This window comes from Oncorhynchus mykiss, chromosome 2, assembly GCF_057628025.1.
Source record: "Oncorhynchus mykiss isolate SJ-2025 chromosome 2, ASM5762802v1, whole genome shotgun sequence".
Classification (NCBI taxonomy): Eukaryota; Metazoa; Chordata; class Actinopteri; order Salmoniformes; family Salmonidae; genus Oncorhynchus; species Oncorhynchus mykiss.
In genome coordinates, this window is record NC_143023.1 from 40,134,486 (window position 1) to 40,157,632 (window position 23,147).

At 46.7% G+C, this 23,147-nt stretch overlaps 1 protein-coding gene across 2 annotated transcripts in view; it reads left to right on the top strand.

The window, feature by feature from the left end:
* LOC110489695 (nuclear factor of activated T-cells, cytoplasmic 1) overlaps positions 1-23,147 on the top strand; it is a 65,179-nt gene that overhangs the window by 29,252 nt on the left and 12,780 nt on the right. Inside the window, exons 7-9 of one of the 2 annotated variants that reach the window (XM_036948320.2) lie at positions 5,460-5,515; positions 8,045-8,177; positions 14,614-15,288. In XM_036948320.2, the coding sequence (XP_036804215.2) occupies positions 5,460-5,515; positions 8,045-8,177; positions 14,614-15,288 (864 nt within the window). The remainder of the gene's footprint in view (positions 1-5,459; positions 5,516-8,044; positions 8,178-14,613; positions 15,289-23,147) is intronic. The other variant, XM_090199558.1, reaches the window with a different exon arrangement.

The following is a 23,147-nucleotide window of genomic DNA, read 5'->3' on the forward strand; positions in this document are numbered from 1 at the left end:
AAAAAGTGTTTGATTTGTTGTCACAATAACAGTGGTTAAGATGTGTAGTCGACCGGTATCCATTTCAGAGGCTCATAAAGGACTGTTCCTCTCCCTCTCTCCCTCTCTCTCCCTCTCTCTTCCTCTCTCGTGTGTTGTTTTGCTTGTTTCTCAATCCCCCTGAGACTCCCTCTCTGTAAAAAAAAGAGCAAAGCTCAAGGATGGTGGCACTGCGGGAGGGTTTAATGTGCCCAGGAATATAATTATTTCTACTTTTCAAATGCTAAGGCCGTCCCAATTGCTCTGTATCAAGGACCCGCAGGATGACTGATGCAAACAGCATATGCATGTGTGTGTGTGTGTGCATGTGTGTGTGTACATGTCTGTGTGTGTGCTGCCGCTGAGGGGTAGGGTAGCTAGCCTACGGGCCTGTTTGTGTGTTCAGTAGGAAGTGTTTTCAGTGACTCATCTGCGAAGGATTCCCTGAAGAAAGGCGAAGCGGAACAGACGAGAACAGAGGGGGAGGAGGGAGGGATGGAGGAGGAGTAGAGGGGAGAGAGCACAGGCTGGGTGAGACAAAGTGCTTTTCGGGAAAGCCAGGGGCAGGAGAGACGGATATTGTCCAGTAGTGGATGTCCTGCATCCGTTCCTTGGGTGTGTTTCACATTGTCGACTCTCACTGTTGACTCTCACTGCTGACTCTCTGCTTAGTGAGTGAGTTCCAACAAGGTTTTGGTGATGGCTATTATCTTTCAACTCCAAGCTCTGAGACCGATCTGTGATATTTCACCCACGTTTTGTTGAGAGAACTTTTGAAGTTACCAGTTGCTTCATAAGTATGATGTTACCCTCTGCATGCCCCATGTGGGTTGAGAGTGATCATAGTGGATGTGTTAACGGAGATTTGTTTTGCTGTGTTTGAGAGTCTCACGCTCTGTACCAGTAAGTACTGCTTTATAGGCTTTCGGAGTGATTATATTTATTTTCCATATCTCAGAGACTTTCCATTTCGTTTTGCCTTGCTGATCAGTTGGATTAGCTATGATGTCTCTGTTATTTTTATTACAGTGGTGTGTGTGTGTGTGGGGGGGGGGGGGGGGGGGGGGGCGTGTTTGTGTGTTTTGACTTTGCTCAACCCTCTCGTTTTGGCACAGGAGCAGGAAGGCATACCTGGTGCACCTTATCGACTGTGTGTTCTGGCTTGCCCTGATTTCCATGCATGGAGGGAGTTAGGGAAGTAGGAGAGGAGAGGAGGGAGTGCTGGGGAAAGCCTACACTCTGACTCAGAGGGGAGGGAGGGAATTCCCTTGTGAGCAGGATAGCTTTTACATCTGGTGTGATTGGAGCTGTGCCTGGAGGTCTGGAGCATACAGCACAGATATAGCTCCACAGCAGGGAAAGAGAAGTCAGGTCTGCCCCTAGCCCAGCACCTCTACCCTGGATCCCACTTCTAACTTTCCCACCCTACCACCTCTGTTGATATATTTGTCAGGTTTCACTGGTATAAGGACTGGCAGGTACTGTACCAGGTGTCTTAGAGACGCAGAAGCCAACCCCTGGTCTGGTGTGTGATGGACCCTGTTTGGCCTCCAAATTTACTGACAGTTTTTGCCAGACAGGTGGCAACAGAATTTTTGACAAATTTGATAACTGACTGTATTATAGAAACAGGAAAGAGGGATAGAGAGAGATAAAAGACACCCCCAAAATTATCTCTGGGAGGGACGAAAGTCGAAAAATAAGGCTGGCTTGTTTCACAAGTGCCTCTGCAATTAAGACGGGGTGAATCAGATTTTCCCTTCCCAAAACCACCAAAGTGAACATTCTTTGGCCAGTGGAAGTTGATGAGAGAGATGTCTCTCTCTCTCTCTCTCTCTCTCTCTCTCTCTCTCTCTCTCTCTGTCTCTCTCTGTGTTTGGGCGTAAACCAACCACAGGTCAGTGCAGGCACAAGTGTAAGAGAGGCCTGATAAGAAAGGTTCTTCAATAAATACCAGAGTGGTCCCACCATCCTGTCTTGCGTTCCACATTGTGTCTCCTGTCATTAACCAAATCTCCAAGCAATTACCGTAGAGAAAGAAAACATTGTTATTGTAGTCATGTGGGAGCATGTACTGTATTACATGAGTCATAGAATAAACATAGGGACCGTGTTGTTGCTTAGAAATACTTAGTCCTGGGAGTTGAGTTGTGGTTAGACGGTTTAAACCTCTCTAGGGTATGTGGGACGCTAGTGTCCCATCTGGCCAACATCCAGTGATATTGCAGAGCGCCAAATTCAAATACAGAAATACTCATTATAAAAAGTCAGAAAACAAAACATATTTTAGATAGGTTTAAAGATTAACTTCTTGTGAATCCAACCACGGTGTCAGATTTAAAAACGCTTTACGGCGAAAGAATACCTTACGATTATTTGAGAACATTTGAGAAAAGTTGACAAATGATTACAAACAGTAACCAGCCAAGCAGAAGCGTTACAAAACTCAGAAATAGAGATAAAATTAATCCCTTACATTTGATGATCTTCATATGTTTGCACTCAGAAGACATTCATTTACTCAATAAATGTTCCTTTTGTTCGATAAAGTCTCTTTATATCCAAAAACCTGTTCGCGCGTTTTCTTCAGTAATCCACAGGCTCAAACGCAGTCAAAACAGGCAGACCAAAAAATCCAAATTGTATCCGTAAAGTTCATAGAAACATGGCAAACGATGTTTATATTCAATCCTCAGGTTGTTTTTAGCCTAAATGATCTATAATATTTAAACCGGACAATAATGTCGTCAATATAAAAGGTAAATAAGAAATGCACTCTCTCTGGATTGCGCATGAAAAAGCTCTGTGACACGTCAGGGTCCACTCATTCAGACTGGTCTTACTCCCTCATTTATAAGAATACAAGCCTGAAAGAATTTCTATAGACTGTTGACATCTATTGAAAGGCATAGGAACTGCAAATTGAGTCCTAAGTCAATGGATACTGTAATGGCATTGAATAGAAAACTACAAAACACCCCCCAGAAAATACTTCCTGAACGGATTTTTCTCAGGTTTTCGCTTGCCAAATCAGTTCTGTTATACTCACAGACACTATTCTAACCCTTTTGGAAACGTTAGAGTGTTATCTATCCAAATCTACAAGTTATATGCATATCATATCTTCTGGGCCCGAGTAGCAGGCCGTTTAATTTGGGCACGCTTTTAATCCAAAATTCCGAATGCTGCCCCCTACCCTAGAGAAGTTAAACCTCTCCGTCAACTGTGTCCGGATGATGCTTCCTTCGTCAGTAGGTCCTTTGGTGTGTTACTGTGCAATGTGAGTCTTTTGGACTCTCCCCACCAGTTTAGATACGTTAAAAGGCAGCTGGCTGATCTTTCCCCAAAGGACTTTACTTGAGACAATGGTGTGTGTGTGTGTAAATCTTTTGATGTAAATGTGTTGAGTGCAATTGTTATTGACCCATATAGGGAGTTGCCATGTCTCCTACTACCACTGCCCTGTGTTATGACCAGTCTGATAGAGGGAGAGTTTAGGAGGAGGCCGAGGTATAGATGGAGGGAGGGGTTGTGTGTGGGTAGGGGCTCTGCGAAGTAGGGAGGGGCGGTTCCGTTGACGGAACAGAAGCGTTTTACAGATGTTGCACAGAGAGATAGAGAGAGAGCATAACATTTTGCGGTTCAGTCCTACGGCACTCTCTGTCTTGAAAAGGTTTGCATGCCACATATGTGGCTGTCTCCCGATTCAGTGAAGGTGAAGGAGAGAGAAGAGGGGGAAATGACTGCTTTTACTCTTTTTGTTTCCTCTTGTTTCATCTATTTGAAAAGAGTAGGAGGGTCTGTTTAATGGCTGCTTCTGTAGATGACAAACAGACAGAGGGTGAAAGTGAGGTGAATCGAAAGAGAATGTCAACGGGATTGAGAGGAGTAAGATCGGGAAAGAGAGGGAGATGAAGACAGATGGGGAAAGAAAATGAGAGCGCGAGACAAATAGAGAAAAAGAGAAAGAGAGAGAGAGAGAGAGAGAAGCCTGAAAAACATGTTTACTTGTGGAGGGTTGACGTCTAAGGTTTCCCCTCTTGGAGGGAGTCCCAGTGCGGGGGTGGGCGAGATTCCCTCTTGGTTCCCCAGATGTAATTTGAGGAATGAGCATTCCCTATCATCTCTCTCTCTCTCTCTCTCTCTCTCTCTCTCTCTCTCTCTCTCTCTCTCTCTCTCTCTCTCTCTCTCTCTCTCTTCCCATCTCACAGCCTGACGAGCATATCAGCTCCATGGCACATCATGATCACCTGCACAAAGCATCACACGGTCATATAGTTGTACTCGTCACCCTACTGAAATATCACAGTTGTCTATTTACTCACTTCATCTTTCTCTTCTGTCTTCATTTCTCTCACTTCTGCCTGAACTCAAAATAAAGAAATCTGTCTGTGATCTTTCTCAATGTCTGGCCTTCTCTTTTCCTCACTTTTAATATTGCTTTTTGGAAACAGATACATGGTGACTTCCATCCTCCTAAGCTCTCTCCCAACACCAGCTCCACCCTTCTTCACGAGGGATAGCAGGCCAAGCATGACTGGGATCTTTTCCTTCTCTTTTTGCGTTGTGAAAAATAACACTTTGGGAGAACAATTTGGTGTAGAGACCACATCTTATTACTTGGGTCTTTAGTTATACTAGTACAGCTGCCCAATGGCCATAACATATTTGGTGTTTGTTACTTCACACATATCTCACAGTCCTTATAAAATTAGGACCACAAGCATAATGATATAGTCGTCAGCCAGTGCCATAGACATCAGGGCAGTGCCACAGACACACATTGGCACAACTGTATTGCCAGCCAACACTGCATGGTAGTGCCACAGACAAAACTATATTGCCAGCCAGCATGGCAGTGCCATACACACACACACACACACACACACACACACACACACACAGGCACTGCCAGACATTGCGACACAGACACACAAAGGCTGGATATTGTCATTTCTATTTCTGACAGCCACTAACGAGTCACAGACTGTAAGAAAATGTGCTGTGGTTTGGGCCTGATTGTATAAACAGAGCACAAGAGCGTCTGTTCGCGAAGGTGTGGCATGAAGTCCCGGAGAGACCCAAAGAATGTGAGAGAACTGCTACAGCTACAGATTCCCGGCAGCTGCTGCAGATCCCTGGGCTTTTATTGCATGACAGGGAGGCCTCGACACCACAACACACTCTCAAGATGAAACGAACAAAAGGCGTTTATGAAGCAGAGTTAAAGCTGCAATATGTAACTTTTTTGGCCGATCCGACCATATTCACATAGAAATTGTAGTTATAGGTCTGTCATTCTCACCGAAAGCAAGTCTAAGAAGCAGCAGATCTGTTCTATGTGCGCTATTTCTATGCTTCCTGTTCGTAACTTTAGTTTTTGCAATTATATTGTGTGTGATTATGTAGTGTTTCATATTTTCTGTTGTCCTTTTTTATAGATGGACACCACCTATGGGAGACAGAAGCCAAAGTTGACAAGGACTCCTTCAAGTCTGTAAGTATTCCTCAGTGTTTTCAGTAAAACACAGTACTGTATTAGTTGTAGTCCTGTTGTTAAGATTGAAAGTGTAAATTGACTCAGTCATACATTCCATGCATCTTTCTCTTCCATTATATTACCCACCTCTCTCTCTCTCTCTCTCTCTCTCTCTCTCTCTCTCTCTCTCTCTCTCTCGCACTCTATCTCGCCCTCGCTCGCTCTCTCTCTGTCGCTCGCTCTCTCTCTCTCTCTCTCTCTGGCTCTCTCTCTCTCTCTCTTTCCCCCCCTCCCTCTCTCCCCCTGTATTTCCTTCCCTCACCTCCCTCACTTCCCCTTACTCACTTTGCTGATGTAACCTTTGCTAAGACATTACCAAGGAGAGAGATTAGTCATGTTGATTAGTCCATGCAATCCTGAATGGAATTTTCACACATTTTTCTCTCTCACAGTAAACAGAGTGATTGCACCTAGAGTATCTTGCTTCATCACCAACAAGCACCCCTCAGTAAACACACACGTTCACACGTGCATGCAAACACACACACACACCACCACCTTCTCTCTACTACTGTCGGTCATATTCATTAGGGCACACCATAGCAAACCATTTTGTACTGGGAAACGAAAAAGGATGTTTCTCATTGGACAAGTTTAGGTAGTCCCTCCCAGTTTCAGTGCATTTTCTTCAGTTTGTTGCCTAATGAATACTGATGCAAGCCCAGTTGCCCTACCAAACACCTCAGCCAGCGTAGCCAGACATTTAGGTCACTGTTCAACTTCTGGTTCAGGGAGGAGGAGCGCTTGAACCACTTTGTCTGAGCTCGGCCTTCCGCGCGAGGCCTGGCCTCGGGTGGATTATCCCCTTCCCTTTTTACCTGCTGTTTTCACGAGAGAAGTAATGAGAAAATAAACCAGTGCACCATTCTACTGATGCCCAGTCACACATTTAGGCCTACATTCTGTTCAGAAAATACAAGGCAAAGGGGATTCGTCAGAGGGGACGGTAAATGTTGTACGTGTCCCAGAAAAGCTACATGTGCTTCTGGAGTTAATTAAGGAGAGACTCGTAAAGGTCTGTGGGTGCGTCTGTGTCTTCGGGCGCACGTCAGGTTGTGTGATGACAATGCATTTCAAATCATCCATGCCCCCTCCCTTTTTTTTCTCTTTCGCCAGCTGGGTCTCCCCGTGCCTCTGTCTCCCTGTAAACGAACTGCTGTCATTGACAGTTGCAGGGGGTCTCGAGTGAATCATCGCCCATGGAACAGGGGTCGAAATATGGCGGCGTTTCAATTGATGATGATGTTTTTTGTTGTCATGTGTTTTCACGTTCAGGTGGCTGGCTTTGTCGCGTCAGGAGTGTTGAATGCGGCCTCCTCCTCTCTCATGCTTCAATGTTTAATTGGCCTTAAGGGCTGGCTGATATTAAGGCTAGTCCCACATGTTGGAAAATTACAGTGAGAGGTTGGGTTAGGTCGGTGAAAGACAAATAGTACCGTGTGCTTATTTGGCGCACCGACAAACAAGCCACAGTGTTGCTGACCTTTTCTCCCCTGCTGCCCCCGGCCACCGTTAGGTCACCCATGCTCTGCCTGCCATATGTTTTCATTATTCCTGTTTTTGATCGCTCTGCTCACTGGGTGGGAGGATGGGAGGGGAGGGGGATGGAGGGAGTGTTAGGTCATCGACACCTGTGTCTGTGCTGTCTTTGACCCCGTCAGTCCGGGGTAGACCTGGCCTATAAACAGACACACAGACATGTAGACAGACCCCACAAAATATGCTGAGCAACAGGGAATGGCTTCCTGCTCTGCTCCACCACCCCATATGGCCTGAGCTGGCCCCCAGAGAGAGAGAGAGAGAGAGAGGGGGAGAGAGAGGGAGAGAGAGAGAAAGACAGACAGGCTCTAGACAGGCAGACACTCAGTCATGTCCCAATGGCACCTTTGTTATGCACCTCAATCCCTGCTCTGCAGCCTCCAAAGTTCACGTTCATTACAGAGGTTTCACCCTGGTCCAGGAGCGACACGCTGGTCAGGGGCTGTGGAAACAAGGCCAAAGGCCTCACATCTCTCCGCTGTAGTAGTCCAGGGATAGGGTTCGAACCCCAGGCCCTCAGGGCTTCAGGCAGACACAAACAGGGGCGTGGTACACACTCTGGGGTTCCTGCTGAGCCCATCCAGATTGGGCCCAAGACCCAGCTCAGAAAGCTTGTTCAGAACACTCCTCCAGGGTTCCCTGAAAGCAAAACAAGCATACATACCTGCTAATTAATGAGTTGACACTCAGTACAGTTGGAGTTCTGTTTGTGTCTTAAGAAGAGCATTGATAGGGGTTGTAGGCCTAAACTAGGGATGGAAGTTCAAACTAAAATCTTCACCATGCCGTCTTAGTCTGATCTCATAATGTTCAGGTGATGCATGTTTTTTTGACATCATTTTGAAAATCTGCTCCGCTCACACAAATACACTGTGCACTGATCTACAGTGCGTCTGGAGGGTTCGTACTGTACGTGTATCCATTCTGTGCCGTTGCTGTGTGTTGTAGACCGCGCTGGTGGTGGAGATCCCCCCCTACAGGAACCAGAGGATATCCAGCCCAGTGCAGGTCAACTTCTACGTCTGCAATGGCAAGAGAAAGAGGAGCCAGTACCAGCGCTTCACCTATCTCTCACCAAATGGTAACCCCAACAACCTTCAGGTTTACCGCCTCCCTTACACATGGTTTGGGGGTTCATGTGTCCTACTAGTGTTGCTTGGTAAATTATGAAGGGGTCATACATGCTCATGCGTTATACCTGCAATGTTACCCAATTGTACATTTCGGTGGTTCCTCCTAAATCCTTTTCGCTCCACAAAAACACACGCAATCTGTTGTGGCTTCGGTAGGGCCTGACACCGCTGCATCACTGGCTCTGTCGAGCGAGGGCAGAAGTGAAGCTTGTGAGTTGTGTTTATTTGGTTTGCGAGCTTGCATTCTCCGGTGATGAGGTGTGAAGGGTTGACTGACAGAGCCTCTGGGCAATGTTGACGTTCAATTTTAGAAGTCAATCCCTGGACCGTCGACCTCACACACAACTCATGGGAACATCCGTCACACACAACTCACGTTCTGCACTGCACACTCACGTGCCCCCTGGTCTCCCCATTTATAGTTGGCTTGACACATTGGAATGTGAAGAAGATATTGGGATTAGTAGTCCTTTCACCATCTTACATCACCAACTAAATACCTCTCATTCTGGGCTCAGAGTAAATTGGCCAAATCCAAGTTTCATGCACAGACACATTGATATTGATTGAAATCCATTGATGCTGCTAGAAACAACATTGTTAATTATTCACAGCTTTCTGCATCTCTCTCTCTCTCTCTCTCTCTCTCTCTCTCTCTCTCTCTCTCTCTCTCTCTCTCTCTCTCTCTCTCTCTCTCTCTCTCTCTCTCTCTCTCTCTCTGTTAATTCAATGTAAGGGCGTTATTGGCATGGGAAACATATGTTAACATTGCCAAAGCAAGTGAAGTAGTTAATAAACAAAAGTGAAATTAACAATAGAAATTGACAGTAAACATTACACTCACAGAAGTTCCAAAAGAATAGGCATTTCAAATGTCTCTCTCTCTCTTTATATCCCATATTAAATTAAGAATCAGGTCCAATAGTGCTTTAAGGCAGCCTTCACCTTTAAACTGAGAAAAGGTGCTTCGTAGACTCCCTAAACAATTCAATGATCACCGGTCGCTATTGTAGCCTATGAGAGAGAGACCGCATCACCACCTTGACAACGAACAGAGGGCCCTATTTGGAGACGGTTGATGGGAGCAAGAGAGTGAACGAGAGAGTGAGTGAGAAAGAGATTGAGAAAGGGAGAGGTGAGGAGGGGGGAGTAGAGAGAGAGGGGGGGAAGGGAGAGAGAGGGCGAGATGAGACAGGACATTTTGGGGTAACTGACCTTAGCAGAGCGAACGAGCGAGCGTTGGGGGGAGGACAGACAAACTCTGTCCATATTTGGCAGGCCCATACGAAGCAGGGAGACAGACAAGGAGATAAGCTGTACAAGGAGAAGACTTATCATGCTTTGACCAATTGCATCTTCAAGTCATTTTCACAGAGAGTCAACATGGTCCAATTAACAGATGAATGGGGTGTGCTCTCTGTTACGATGCCAAGTAAACCTCAGTGGGGACCACACAAGCAGGGGCAGTGTCTTTATGACAGAATACAATGTACCACTAGAGTCACAGTCAAAGGCACATGCTGTGGTTCACCAGATCTTCTTATTTCTTATTTTGATATTTATTCATCTATTATAAACTGGATGGGTTGGTAACACTTTTCTAATAGCAATAAGGTATTATAAACTTAGCCGTGGTATATTGGCTGTATACCACACCTCCTTAACACTTAAATATAATTTATTCAACACAATAGTCAACAAGCAATAATAAACAACTCAGACAATACTGAGTAGCGATAGTGGCGCATTTTGCTACAGAGCTCATTTCCATCCGTAGTCCCTGAAAGTCCCTGAGTTTGCCACTCATCTAGTTTGACTCCATGTCTGTCTGCCCATGGGCACGTGTCTGGGTGAAGTGGCCTCTACTGTATATGACTTCAGCAAACAGTGCCGTTTTCAACTGTGCCGAGGTCGAAGAGATTATATCTGTCCAAGATAAGATGCAGGATGGCATCAAAGCAAACAGATCTCTTAAGTCACAATGAGGGTAATTATAACAGTGGATATATAAATAGCAGAGGAGAGGAAAACCTGGTTGTTTGCTTTTGAGGCTTTCACTGTGTGAGTGTTTGAACACTGTGACCAGGTAAGGGGAGGGGGGGGGGGGGTGCTACATAGAGTTTGTTCTCATCACTTCCTCCTTCACCCATCTGAGTGGGGCTTCCGGCGCTCTGCTCCACTTTAATCACTGTTGTGGTCGTCAATGATGCTTTCTAAAAAATTACTTTTTGTTCACGCTCGGGTGTGTGCTCGTCTCTGTGCTCATCTAGAAACCGCCCCTTAAAAGTAGCCCCGCTTGTTTGAAAAAAGTGAGAGGGCGAAAACAATCGATCTGCGGCCCTCCGATCGCTATTGAAAACAACGTGTATATTCCACTGTAGTCACGGGATGTTTTGCTCATTCATATCACAACATTATCAGACAAGTGTGTGAAAAGGTTTATTGAACGTGTTGACAGCCCAAAGCTTTCACTGTAGAACCTCAAACCTGTACGGAGCAGCTAAATGCCCAAGTAAGGAAACAAGAGATAATATGTATTTGAATCGTTTCCTCTTTATCCTCTAAATAGATCAGTCATATCTCACGGGAGAGGCATTGTTTCTGTCGTGTAAACATCATCTGATTCTTATCTCCCCTTTAGTTTAGTCACGCCTCAGAGCTAGTACGGATATTATTATCAGATGCCGTCTGGAGGATTGGAAACGATTGAGTCTTTGCCAGGTTTGACAGGTGAAGATAAGCTTGAATGACAAGGCTGTCACAGGCCTGTTTCGTCCTACACAAGCAAGAAAGGAGTAGCGGATTTGAACCGTTACTTTTTCCAGATGTTATCGGTAAATATTCTTCCCGGATTTCGTACAGGGAGTTTTTCAAATTGCCAATTAGCATGGTAATCACGCCGTTGCATATTGATGCCAAACAACAGAATGTAGATTGTCTTGTGAAACTTTTATTTTTATTTGTCTTTGTGTCTCTCAAAATGCTCTTCATTGTCCTCGCTTTCCTTTACAATGTCACGTCAGTCCAATGAATTTGATGACGAAAGCTCAGTAAGCTTGTCCGGAAAGTGCATTGTCATGAGTTACAATTTCAGAGGAGAAAGATCCAAGAATCTAAGCAATATGTCACTCTGAAGTTACTTTTTTTTTGTCGACTCTAAAATGAGCTGCTGGCAGCCGTTCTGGTTTGTATAAATCACCACATATCCGATGTTGCGACGAACATGCAGCACAAGTGTCCTTGTCTACCTCCTAGTGTGTGTGAGTGAGCGTTACTTCTCTTTTCCGAGCTCATTTCCAATCTTGCGTTGAGTAAAGACGTGACACGCCGCCCTTTTTCTTCTCTTTAAAGAAGAGAAAGTTTCACAGAACCACATAAAACAACAAACGCCAAAAGTGCTGGCGCTGACGAAAGCCCAACCAAAGTCAGTTCTCGGAATGGCTTTCATTTCACAAGCCGTTTTTGGAGGTTCCTCGTGTAGATCGGGTTCTATTATTAACACCAACGGGGGGGGGCTGCTGATTCCTGGTCGTAGGTTTGTGGTCTGAGACGTGGGAGGGAGGAGAGAGAGGGGTATGTTCAGAAGAAACAAGAGAGACACGTACATGAAAACTTAACAAACCGCACGCCGTGAACGTCTCCCCAAAGATGTGTCATGCTAACCAAACTGGAGACTGAGACGTTTCCTTGTTTCCAAGTTAGGGCAGTGACAGACACACACACGCGCGTAAACACGCGCAGACACACTCACACGCACCTTTACATGGCCCACGTAGACTAGGACAGCCAGATTGCGACCACAGTGGGACGTGGTGAATTAGACACCTGCGAGTTGATGACTACCACCATGAAGCACCGCCTGGTCGCTAAAACTAGGGCCTAGTCAGGTCACGTGGTCAGGAAAAACTCAGGGCCCTAGGTATAATGCATTGTGCACACTCTTTCCACAGTGCAATCAAAACAGCTCTTTTATGGAGACAGTAGGTCATCCACTCCATAGTTCCACTCTGAGAGCAGAGCAGCCAATCATAATGAGAATCAGAGTGCATCCCAGAAAACCCTCTTGCCCGGCTGTCTCTTCCCTTCACACGACAACTTACCGGGCCTAGGCCCTCTGTGCTCAACACCCCGCAAACCCGTCCTCGAACCCTCACCCCCATCCCTGGGAGGAAACCAGTTCCTAATAAATACTCAGATCAGGCCTGATCACTTTAATGCGAGCAGACAGACACAGACAGGCAGAGATGTGGAGAAAAACATGTGGGCCATAACCCGCAGGTTGGGAGGAAATAGAAGCCAGCTGGAGATGGGACTCACAGGGTGAATCTGCTTTCATGGAACTGGGAAGGGGAAGGTTGTGTGTTTGGAGGGGGACACACATGCAGATGGCTGGAAGGAGTGGTCAGAGAGACGGGGGGGGGGAGACATATTGAGGAATGATCGGTTAGAGTGGGGGAGACAAATAGAGCTGGGTGGAGGAGAGGCAAGCTCGAAGGATCCCTCAAAGGATCTCATTCCGCAGATAATGTAGGAGAGGGGGAATGTGTGACAGAGCGTTTGGTGAGACTATGCAGCTTTACAGAATAAATCAGATTGCTAAGTATTCCATGTATTGCTATGTATGTAGGGTTTACACTTTTGGGACTATTCCATTGGTTCCATTGCAATAGGCAAGCTCAATCAAATGCAGCTAAAATACTAGACCTAGCGTAAACCCGGGTCTGTACTATGGAGAGCCTGTTACAAGGCCTAGTATGATGTTCCCTAGTAAGTGTATGGAGGTGTCATCCTGGGACTTTCTTAAGGATACAGACCATACCTAGGGAGCCTCTAAGACAGATGGACCGGCCCCGTGGCTATGACAAGACTGACGTAAATGAGCTTCCCACTGGGTAATCACACCAGCTCATATCTCCCCAAAGGAGACTGGGGGTGTGAAAGTGAATCTCTCAGTTACGTCCTGTCCCAACAATAATAACATCATAACATCACGATAGGGCTGTTTTTCATCTAATCACAACACTCATTTATTCAGACAATGGAAGTAGAAGTGCTTATTAGTATTATTACGACCTTCATCAGGATTGACTTATTCTTACTTTGTTAGTAAAACGTAACTATTACAAGAAATACACTTATGATGGCCTGTTTGTAGGCTGAATAGAGTGTCAGAAGAGATTTAGTAGGCTGAATAGAGTGTCAGAAGACTTTGCCAAAAGACTTATGATTGGCATCAAACACTAACCGCACCCATTAACACATTTCACTGTGTGCAGAAAGAGCAACAGACAGTGCATGTATTGTGACTCAGAAGCGTTTTGTTATTCATCTGGGTGTCTTAATTCAAGCCTACAGTAGTTGTGTCACAGTACTCGTGGCAGAATCGGAGCACGTGGGGGTTTATAAAGGGTTTTCTCAGAGAAACTGGGTCTTTTCATATTTTCCTTAGGGTTTGGCTCTGGTGTGTGTGTGTGTGTGTGTGTGTGTGTGTGTGTGTGTGTGTGTGTGTGTGTGCGTGCATGCGTGCGTGCGTGCGCAACTGGAGGATATGTTTACATATCCAATAAATAGTGCACACGTCATGGTCAGTCTCCGAAAGATGAACACGGATCTTGATCACACATCCAGGAAACCTACTGTACAATGATTGTCAGTCCAAACTAATCAGGAAATGGCGGAAACATCTCCCAAATGGACTCTGAGTGAGTTGGAAGACGGCGGCATGAGCAAGTGGGGTCATAGCACTCTCCTCCTGCCATTAGCTGAAGTCAGAGCTCCTGAAACCGCAGGCATACCATACTCTCTTAAGGAGCACGGACCACCCCAATCAAATCATCCTTTTTATCTCTCTCTCTCTCTCTCTCTCTCTCTCTCTCTCTCTCTCTCTCTCTCTCTCTCTCTCTCTCTCTTTTTGTCCTGAGAGCAACAATTGCTTTTGGAGCACGGAAGAGGCCTAGGGGTCCCGGGCTCCTGCAGCAGCAGTCCATACTCTTTAAAGCACTCTTTCATAGGATATCAGAGCTGAAGGAGAGTCCAAAGAAAATAGCGCCGTTTCATGATTAGAGCCAGCTGTGGCTTTCTGCTCTGATGACTCATCTATTTTTTTGGGATGGAGGGGGGGTGGGGGGGTTCTGAGCTGGCGTTTGAGAGGCCAAGCAAATGACACAGTGTCTCTTTTAATCGCTGGTTGTTTGTTTGGTTTTGGAGGGTATCCTTCCCACAATCCATCTCACTACAACTCCTTTACTCATACACTCAGTTGCTCGTTCAGCCACGTGGACCTACGCAACGTTTCTAATCTGTCTTTTTTCTCTCTCTCTCTCTTTCTCTCTCTCTCTCTCTCTCTCTCCCTCTCTCTCTCTCTCTCTCCCTCTCTTTTTCCAGTCCCGATAATAAAGTCAGAACCGAATGATGAGTATGAGCCTCTGGGGGCTCAGGGGCTGTCTGTTCATTCCAAGCTCTACTATGGCCAACCCAGGCTCACTCCTATCATACCTGTGGGGGACGCTGACACATGCCTGGTCGGGGTTTATTCTCCCTGCCCGCCTTGCCATGGCAGCATTGGCAGCATGCCCCCCTCCTCCCCCAGGTCCAGCCCAACACTGCACGACCTGTCCCCCGTGTCTTACCCCAAGTGCCTCTCCACCAGCCCTACGCACGCCCACAATGGCCCCTTGGCGTCCGCCATCCAAGAGACGCCAGGGCTGCACCCAGCGCCGCTGGTCTGCCCTTCCTCACCCGACCAAGCTCCACTGGGCATGCTTCACTCCCAGGGCAACAGCCCGCATCACCTTGGTAACCCCAGTCCCCATGGCTTCCACCCGCTCTACCACAGCAGCAGCCCCTCCACCTCCCCAGGGTCCCACCCCTCCACTCCAGAGGGGGCAGCAGAGAGCCCGTTCGCCCAGGCACCAGATTACAGCCCCACCCAGGGACAGAGCCAGACTCAGGCCAGGAGCAGCCCTCCCAGCCTGCTGCCGGTGGACGCCAGCCCCCGCGACCTAGCCGTCACTGTCAAGCGGGAACCCCAGGATCTGGACCAGATGTACCTGGACGATGGTGAGTCACAAGAACAAGGTTTATCTACCTAGACCTGTCAATCAAAGCTCTCTATTAGCTAGTGACATCACATCATCATTGCCATTATCACATTGGTGTGATAATTGGTGTTTTTTTTCCTTATGAAAACGCAGGGCCATAAAAAACACAATTCTCGTTTCTCTCTAGAATGTTCCATTTACAGTGCACATGACGTTAACTCTACACCTTTGCTTATCTACACACCCACACCCACCCACACCCTTTCCCCCGCTATCAACCAGGGGTTTACGTCAGATTTGTTCATTTTAGAAATTACATATTCTTTTTGTTTTCGCAACTACCGTGTATGTTGTCTGAGTTAGTAACAGCTTTATTTTAAGAGTCAATTGGGCCTTGATGGGATTTGCGAAACAATCTGTCAAAACATCAGAAGCAACGAGGTCAGGCAGGGAGCAAGAGAACAAAAACAGTGGCGCGCGCGTGCCGGCCCCGACTGTTGACACAAGGACTAATGAAGGAAGCAAAACAATAGGTAGGGGTTTCCTGAGCTGCAACGCTTCCCCCCCCCCCCCCCCCCCCCTCGGTGTGAGGTATGTCAGGAGGCAGGAGGCGCTTTGTTTTCCCGTGTTTTCCCTGCGGAGGGTGTAGTGTTGGAGCTGACGTCATCGAGGGAGGCTGGGGAGGCTGGGGGTCACTAGAGCCCCACTGGATGTGAGCCCAGGCACAGCCAGGGGAATGGGGGAATGCAGCATTTGTGTGTAGACCCCCTATTAACTCTCCATGTGTTCCCCCCCCTCCCTCCTCACAATCGTCCCTCCCTCTGGTCACTCCCAGCCTGTTATGGCCCTGTCTGGGTTGCTCATCACATTATTGTTATGCTCTGGTTGTGCGGTATGCAGCATACGTGGCGGTATGCCAGAAGAGATAAAGTCCCCTTGCATCCAAACAGGGTGAACAATGCGATTCCCCACTCAACTCAGGAACATCCCTCTTCCTGTGCACCTTTTGTTTCACTCCTACTGTAAACAGCAGTAGACCTACAGCACTGTGTGTGTGTGTGTGTGTGTGTGTGTGTGTGTGTGTGTGTGTGTGTGTGTGTGTGTGTGTGTGTGTGTGTGTGTGTGTGTGTGTGTGTGTGTGTGTGTGTGTGTGTGTGTGTGTGTTTGCATGCGTGCTCCAGAGCCAAGGGAGCACAGGGGTGATGGGCATTGGGGGCAGTGCTGTAATTGAGTTGAGACGTGGCTGTCAGCAAATCTGTCCAGCCTGATGAGTCCCGTTTGTCCTTGCCTCGTAAACAGACAATAGCGAGAAGTGAGGACGTCTGTCTGTTATCGACTCCATAAAATGAGCACAACACAACACTTGAGTAGGACATTCTACAAGTCTTTGTCACTTCACACATCCAGAGCTAGCATTTATCTTCTGACTCCGCGCCAGCTCCTGGCATGTTTCCCTCTACTGTACATTGAAACAAGAGAACACTGGCGCTAAATCCAAAAGGAAATACAATTAGCATTGTCATGTACATGTCTAATTCCTTTTCAAACTCCTCAGTAGTTATGGGCAGGCAAAGGAGCCAGAGTATGAGAATTAATCAAATAAGAGTGAAACTCAAGCTTTATTTTGCGCTAGGTAAAAGGTTGTTAGGGGGTCATTTACCCTCTGCTAAAGTTATAACCCTTAAGTAGTAACCATGTCTTCATAATCCACCACCGCCAACACCACCCCATCAACTGTCACTTTAGCGGAGCCCATATCTCTGGACCAAGTGACCAAATGTTATTGGGCCTGTGATTACAGATGCATTAGAGACTCACAGGAATGCGTATTGATTGGCAGAGGCCAACCAAGGCGTCCCTGGTAAAAACCTTGGCCCGCTGCAATCTCGCCTCTTCTAATGTCTTGAATGAGCTTCTGTGGTGGGCTAACTGTGCTCCTGGAGTACCGGTAAGTGTGTGGTGGTAACAGCATACTCCAAAGGCCTCTGCACGCTGGACCGGTCAGGTCCACCGGCCCCATTCCGGACCATTCCACTCGAATGAGTCTGAGATAAAATTAAAAAAAATAGAGCTGGGAGAAGTCGGTGAGTGGCGAGCTCCCTTTCCACAGTCATTACCTTCCATTATTATCATATGTTAGCGAGTTGCTCCATTAAAAGGGCGACGGTAGGGGATGACCTCACCAGGCGGTTGGGCGGGCGGTGGTGATTTAGCATTAGCCGCGTAGCATAGAGTCCCATCACTGGAGCCAGTGATTTGAGCTCTGCAGCGAGACGACACTTGAGCTTCCCCAGAGTGGAGCGCCTCCCACACTCAGGCCTCGGGCTCTCATCAGCCAGAGGAAATATCTCTCACTGGCCTTCGGCTCGCACTGCTAACCCAGCCCCCGAGAAATCACTCAACCTATCAACAGGCTGAGCTACTGTACCGCAAGGAGCTCTGTTGTCAGTGCGGGGTAGATATGTAGGAGATCTAGAGGGGGAGGGGATGACAAGTTGAACATAAGCCCCTCTAACTGCCCTTCAACCCCCTAACCCACTACCCCCTCCCAGCTAGCACCACTTCATCCACTACTTCTGTGATGGAGCATTGGAGCCTCGAGGCTAGCTAACAGCAGGACATTACGCACTGCCTGTCTGTAAAAGGGTGCCCCAAGGCTTTTTGGGTAATGTCCAGGAGCTGCGATTGTATTTAAATTGATGAATGATCTGTTGGCTAGTGCTGGGGATGTATTTAGGACTGCTGGCCTGTGGCTGCCATTGGTTCGCTGCAGCAGGGGTCTGTCTGTCTCACGATAGCCAGAAGAGTTGAGTGAGCGAATAAACCTGGACCAAGGTCCATGGATTGATGCTTAGGGGGAATGGAAGCAAGATGTATGTTAAAGTGAATTTTCAAAAGCTAGCCCTAGAGGTCTTTGTATTGTTTCTGGCCCATTGTCATACGCCAAACGCAATATATACATATCTAATGTGAGGTTTACATTAAACAGAAGTTTCTCAAGTAAAAAAAAAATACCTTTCACGTTGAGTCATACTCCCTCTAATCCGGGGCGATTTACAGTACATATGGCATTGAGCACAATGTCATGCAAACGACATCAATAAAAACAATAGAAGTGATGAAGAATGAGGAGGGCGGTATATTTACGCTCGCCTTGTTAGCCTGGCTAATTAGCCCATAAAACAGGGGCCTGTGATGACGCCACGTTTTTGTCACACGTCCTAGCCTGAGCTGCAGTTGACATCATTACCCCCTCCCGTCACACGCACACACATAGCCGCTTTGATCCTAGACTTGGCTGCTGTTTACACATCAGATTTGAAGGCTTTGAGCCACATTGCGCACCATGAAGGCCTCTTTGTGCCTGTGTGTGTGTGTGTGTGTGTGTGTGTGTGTGTGTGTGTGTGTGTGTGTGTGTGTGTGTGTGTGTGTGCACGCATGTGTGTAATGCAGTCATAGTATTCCCGACTTGGACATCTGTCTGATCCAGCGAGGCGGCCGCTCTGTGTCTTCTCTCATTAGCTTCTGGTGTGATGGTTGATATAATGAAGCGCAGCTGAACTAGCACAGGGCTAACGCTAATCAGCCAGCCAGACTCTTACCATCTGGTTACAGCCGAATACAGAGGGGCCTTATTCACCCACATGAGAAAAACACAACCAAATGTACACTGCTGATTTCTGACACTTGACATGTGTATTCTGATTGCCTTATATTTGAAGGTCAGCTTTCCAGTAGTTGTTTCCTCCTCAACTCAAATTTTGTACAATTGAAACGTTTTTTTTTTCTAAACTGAAAACAGACCCGGTGTTGCATGAGGCAGAGTGGCAGACGTCAGTGGCAACAGGTTTCTAGACAGACCTCGTCTTTCCTCCCTCTCTTTCTCTCTCCCTCTCTCACTCCCGCAATCCATTCCCCAACAACAATACAGAATTCTAACATTTCTAAGGATCCTCGTCCGCGACCGTTCCCCTCCAACGGCAACTCAAGCTTTTCTCATGGAAACTTTTACACATCCTGGATAGGTGCCCAGACCCCAGGACTCTGCAAAACCCCTAATGATGATTGAGAGCGTGTCCGCACCACTCTGAAAACATGCTGAGTCTCTAACATCGGAGTGTGTGTCGCGAGACTGGCGCGGAGTTGGGGTGAGGGGGTTCATTAAAGAAGCTGCGGTTGGGGTGAGGGGTGTCTAATGGGACGGACTCTATGAGCTGCTGTTATTGAGTTGCTCCCGTGTGTGTGTGTCTGTGTCTGCGAGCCCGCGTGTGTGTGTGTGTGTGTGTGTGTGTGTGTGTGTGTGTGTGTGTGTGTGTGTGTGTGCTTGCACACGTGCGTCCTGTCTGCGTGTGTCTGTGTCTGCGAGCCCGCGTGTGTGTGTGAGGAGGAAAGGTAGACCATCTGACGGTCAGCCGTTAGCGGTTAGAGCCTGTGCTTTCACAACACTCACCCTTTGACCCCCAGCTCTGCTGGGAGGGGGCGGAGCCTGGGCTAATAGAGGCGGGAGAGCAATACTCTCTGTTGGTTAAGTGCAGTGTCAAGACCTCCTATCCCCACGGCTTATGCTTCGTGTTATTGACAGGTATAATAGAAGGGGGATGGCTTCTTTATTATTTATGACTTCAGAGAGGATGTGGACTTTTTAATATTGTTGTTATTGCTGCGTTTTCGTGTTAGGAATCTTGTTTTCCTGGCAGGACCTTGAACTGATGGTGGATAAAGGAGGGTGTAGGCTTTTGGGACGTTTTATAATGGTAGGAAAAAATAATACAGGGATGTAGGATAGGCCTATGAGAGCCGTTGATGGCTTAGGAGATGGTTAGAGAGACGATGAAGATCACCAGGACATTGTGTCAACTGCAGAGTTCTCCTAGTGGAATCAAAACCATGTCTTGTACCCTGCGATTTAAACAATTATTTTTCTCGTTTTACTATTGTTATCATAGACTGGCCCAATGTACTATTAGTCACGATTAATATCCTTTCTTTGCTTTTCACATTATTTATGCATATAGTAGGATATGATATGCAATGTCTTAGAAATAGGATTAAGTCCAAAGCAAGGAAAGCCTTCAGAGCGATCGCTTCACTCCTTACACTTTTAATTGAACTATTTGATGTTCTGTAATATAATAAATGCATGCTGGACTCAATGAAACCCTGAAATCAGAATATACCATGATCTCATGGTCATAGCGAGATCCCATCGAGCTCTGAGGAATAGGTTACCTTTGCACTGTGCGTGTGTGCACGTGTGTGTGCGTGTGTGTGCGTGTGTGTGTGTGTATGTGTGTGTGTGTGTGTGTGTGTGTGAAGCACTTTGGATTACCTTTAGCACCGGGTTCTGTTTCCTCTCAGTGTGCTTTTATCTCTGTCCTCTTGGCCAGGCTTGAGAAGCTCTCTGGTTGCTGTTTGGGACCAGCTGCTTTCTAAACGGTTCCCCCTATTATGACATGTCATGGTGTTATAGGCTCTCTGGTCCAAGATAATGAGGAATGGGGAAATGGTCCTATTTAAGTGGTTACATATAATGGTGAAAGTATGATAGGCTGTCACCATCAGGCTTTGAATTGCAGTACCCTTGTCGTAAACTCATAAGGAAGGTGATTGGCGGGATGAGCTGTATGAAGACTCTAACTTTAAACATACTACATGGAAGTTAGATATATTTTTGTTGTATTCATTAATATAGCATTCATCCATTTTTTTTTCATAAAACCACACAATCCTTAGTTGTAAGCTAACAATGTATGCTTTTGCTCACGGGTGTGGGAATATGTGTCCCTTTCTGTCCAATTAGGTCATTTCTGGGCAATATCTATATTTAGGGGACCTCTTTTGTCTCAAGAGCACCCCCAAAAGACAAAAGTTCTGTATATTCTATTTAAATGTCAACCTATTAAGTTCCATTGGACTCTGGGTTTTTTCAAATGTGTTCCTACAGGCCCAGCAGCTTAACCGCAGTAGTCTGCTGTGCTTTCGGTCCGCTCCGTCATAATATCCACAGTCGCTGTGAAAGAATCCGTCTACCACGTAACTGCAGCTCTACATCGAAACAAATTGGGTCTCTCCATGTCAGTGGCCTGATGTAATTAGATGCGGGACCAGATTTCCTTTTTAATGGGTTTTGTGTTTATGAAAGAATGCTCAGATGTCAGGAATGCTTCTAGACGATTTGCTACTGTGAGAGTGTCTGATTTTTGTCTAATTATTCCATGCTGTGCGCACATGGTTAGGTACAGTGGATGAACTGATTTAGGTAGAAGCCAATCTATGGCGTCACAAACGCCACTTCTTTGAAGAGTGGCCAATTGACACGGTGGCTAGCTGTGCTCTCTCATCATTGATCTAATGAAAGTAAGGTGTGTGTGTCGTGTGCGGATGCGCGTGAGCGTGTGTGTGTGTATGTGTGTCGGTAGGACTTTTCTTACTCTGTTATTTGTACTTGCCTGGATGGGCGTGTGATGTGTGTTTATGCAGATTCTCCTGACGCAGCCGTTTAGATGGCTGGTTTCTGTGGCTTGCATTCCGAGGCTCCGAGAGTACACATCCAGAAGCCACGGAGCCACGCGATTCGCAGCGGGTCAAGCCCCAAAGAGAGGCCTGTGGCTTGGCCTGGGATGGGCCATGCATCTGGGTGAGGTGGTGGTGGTGGTGGTGGTACCTCTGCGCCCCATAGCCCCATGCATTCTCTCCACAGCATCTAAAGATGATTGATGTGCATGTGGTTTACAACACTGACAGGGTGATCTATATTGTTCTCCACGGGCTTTGATTGACTCCCATTTGACTCCCTTTTGGCCTGTGAGCCGTTGAGGTTATCTGTAGCCTGGCAAAGACATTATACTAAATATGATTGTAGCTTCCTCTTCTCCAGATCACTGACATATTGGCTTCTGAATGGTTTCACGGTAAATCTTTTCTCACTGCTGTGATTGTCTGCTGGCACACACACAACACACAATCTAAGCCCACGCGTAGATACACACACACACACACAGGCAGACAAACACACATTCCTGTGTTAAGTCCCCCTTTACAAAGCGGGTCTGCCACTGCCACACTGTAAGTCCTCACTCTCACACTCTTCATACCGGTGGTTTTTTGTTGCTGTTAGTTTGTTGGGGAATGTAAATACCTGTGGCATCGGTGAACAGAAGCAGATCTCTCATTTCTGACTCGTTAATAATAGGCCCCATCTGACATGTATTCGCTCAGTGGTATAGGATCCTGTAGTGACGGATGTCAACAGAAGAGGCCAGGCAGGATGGGGAATGACGTGGGGTTTGCTGCTCTTGGAAAAGCACCCTGTCTCCATTGTGTTCTGTTAAAGAGAGAGATGGGGAGAGAGAGAGAGAAGAGGGAGAGAGAAGAGGGAGAGAGTAGAGGGAGTGAGCGAGCGGAAGATGGGGACAGAGAGGAGAGAGAGAGTGGGGAAGAACGAGTAGTCCCCCAGTAGCTTCTGTCACTGGCCTATAAACTAACTGCACATCAGCCCCTGTTTCAATGGTGCAGGCCATTACACAAATCATCCCCTCCAGATATGTTTCAACAGAGAGAAAAGGAGTTCTCGTATACACATTTATAATTTTACAGTTATTTATCGATTTCTTCTGTATTTCTTTCTGTAATCATGTCTAGTTTTAGCGTCAGGATCGCTGGAGATATTTTCTACTTTAGAGTATATATTCTCCTTGTGGAATGGGAATCGTAGATAAAGAAGGAGACAGAGAGAGAGAGAGAGAGAGAGAGAGAGTAATATACTGTATGCATGCTTGACTGTAACCCACTGGGCACAGACCTCAGTTCAACATCTAGTTTTTATTTACATTTGGAGTTGTGAACTAACCGTGGATCCAACATGAAATCAACAATACA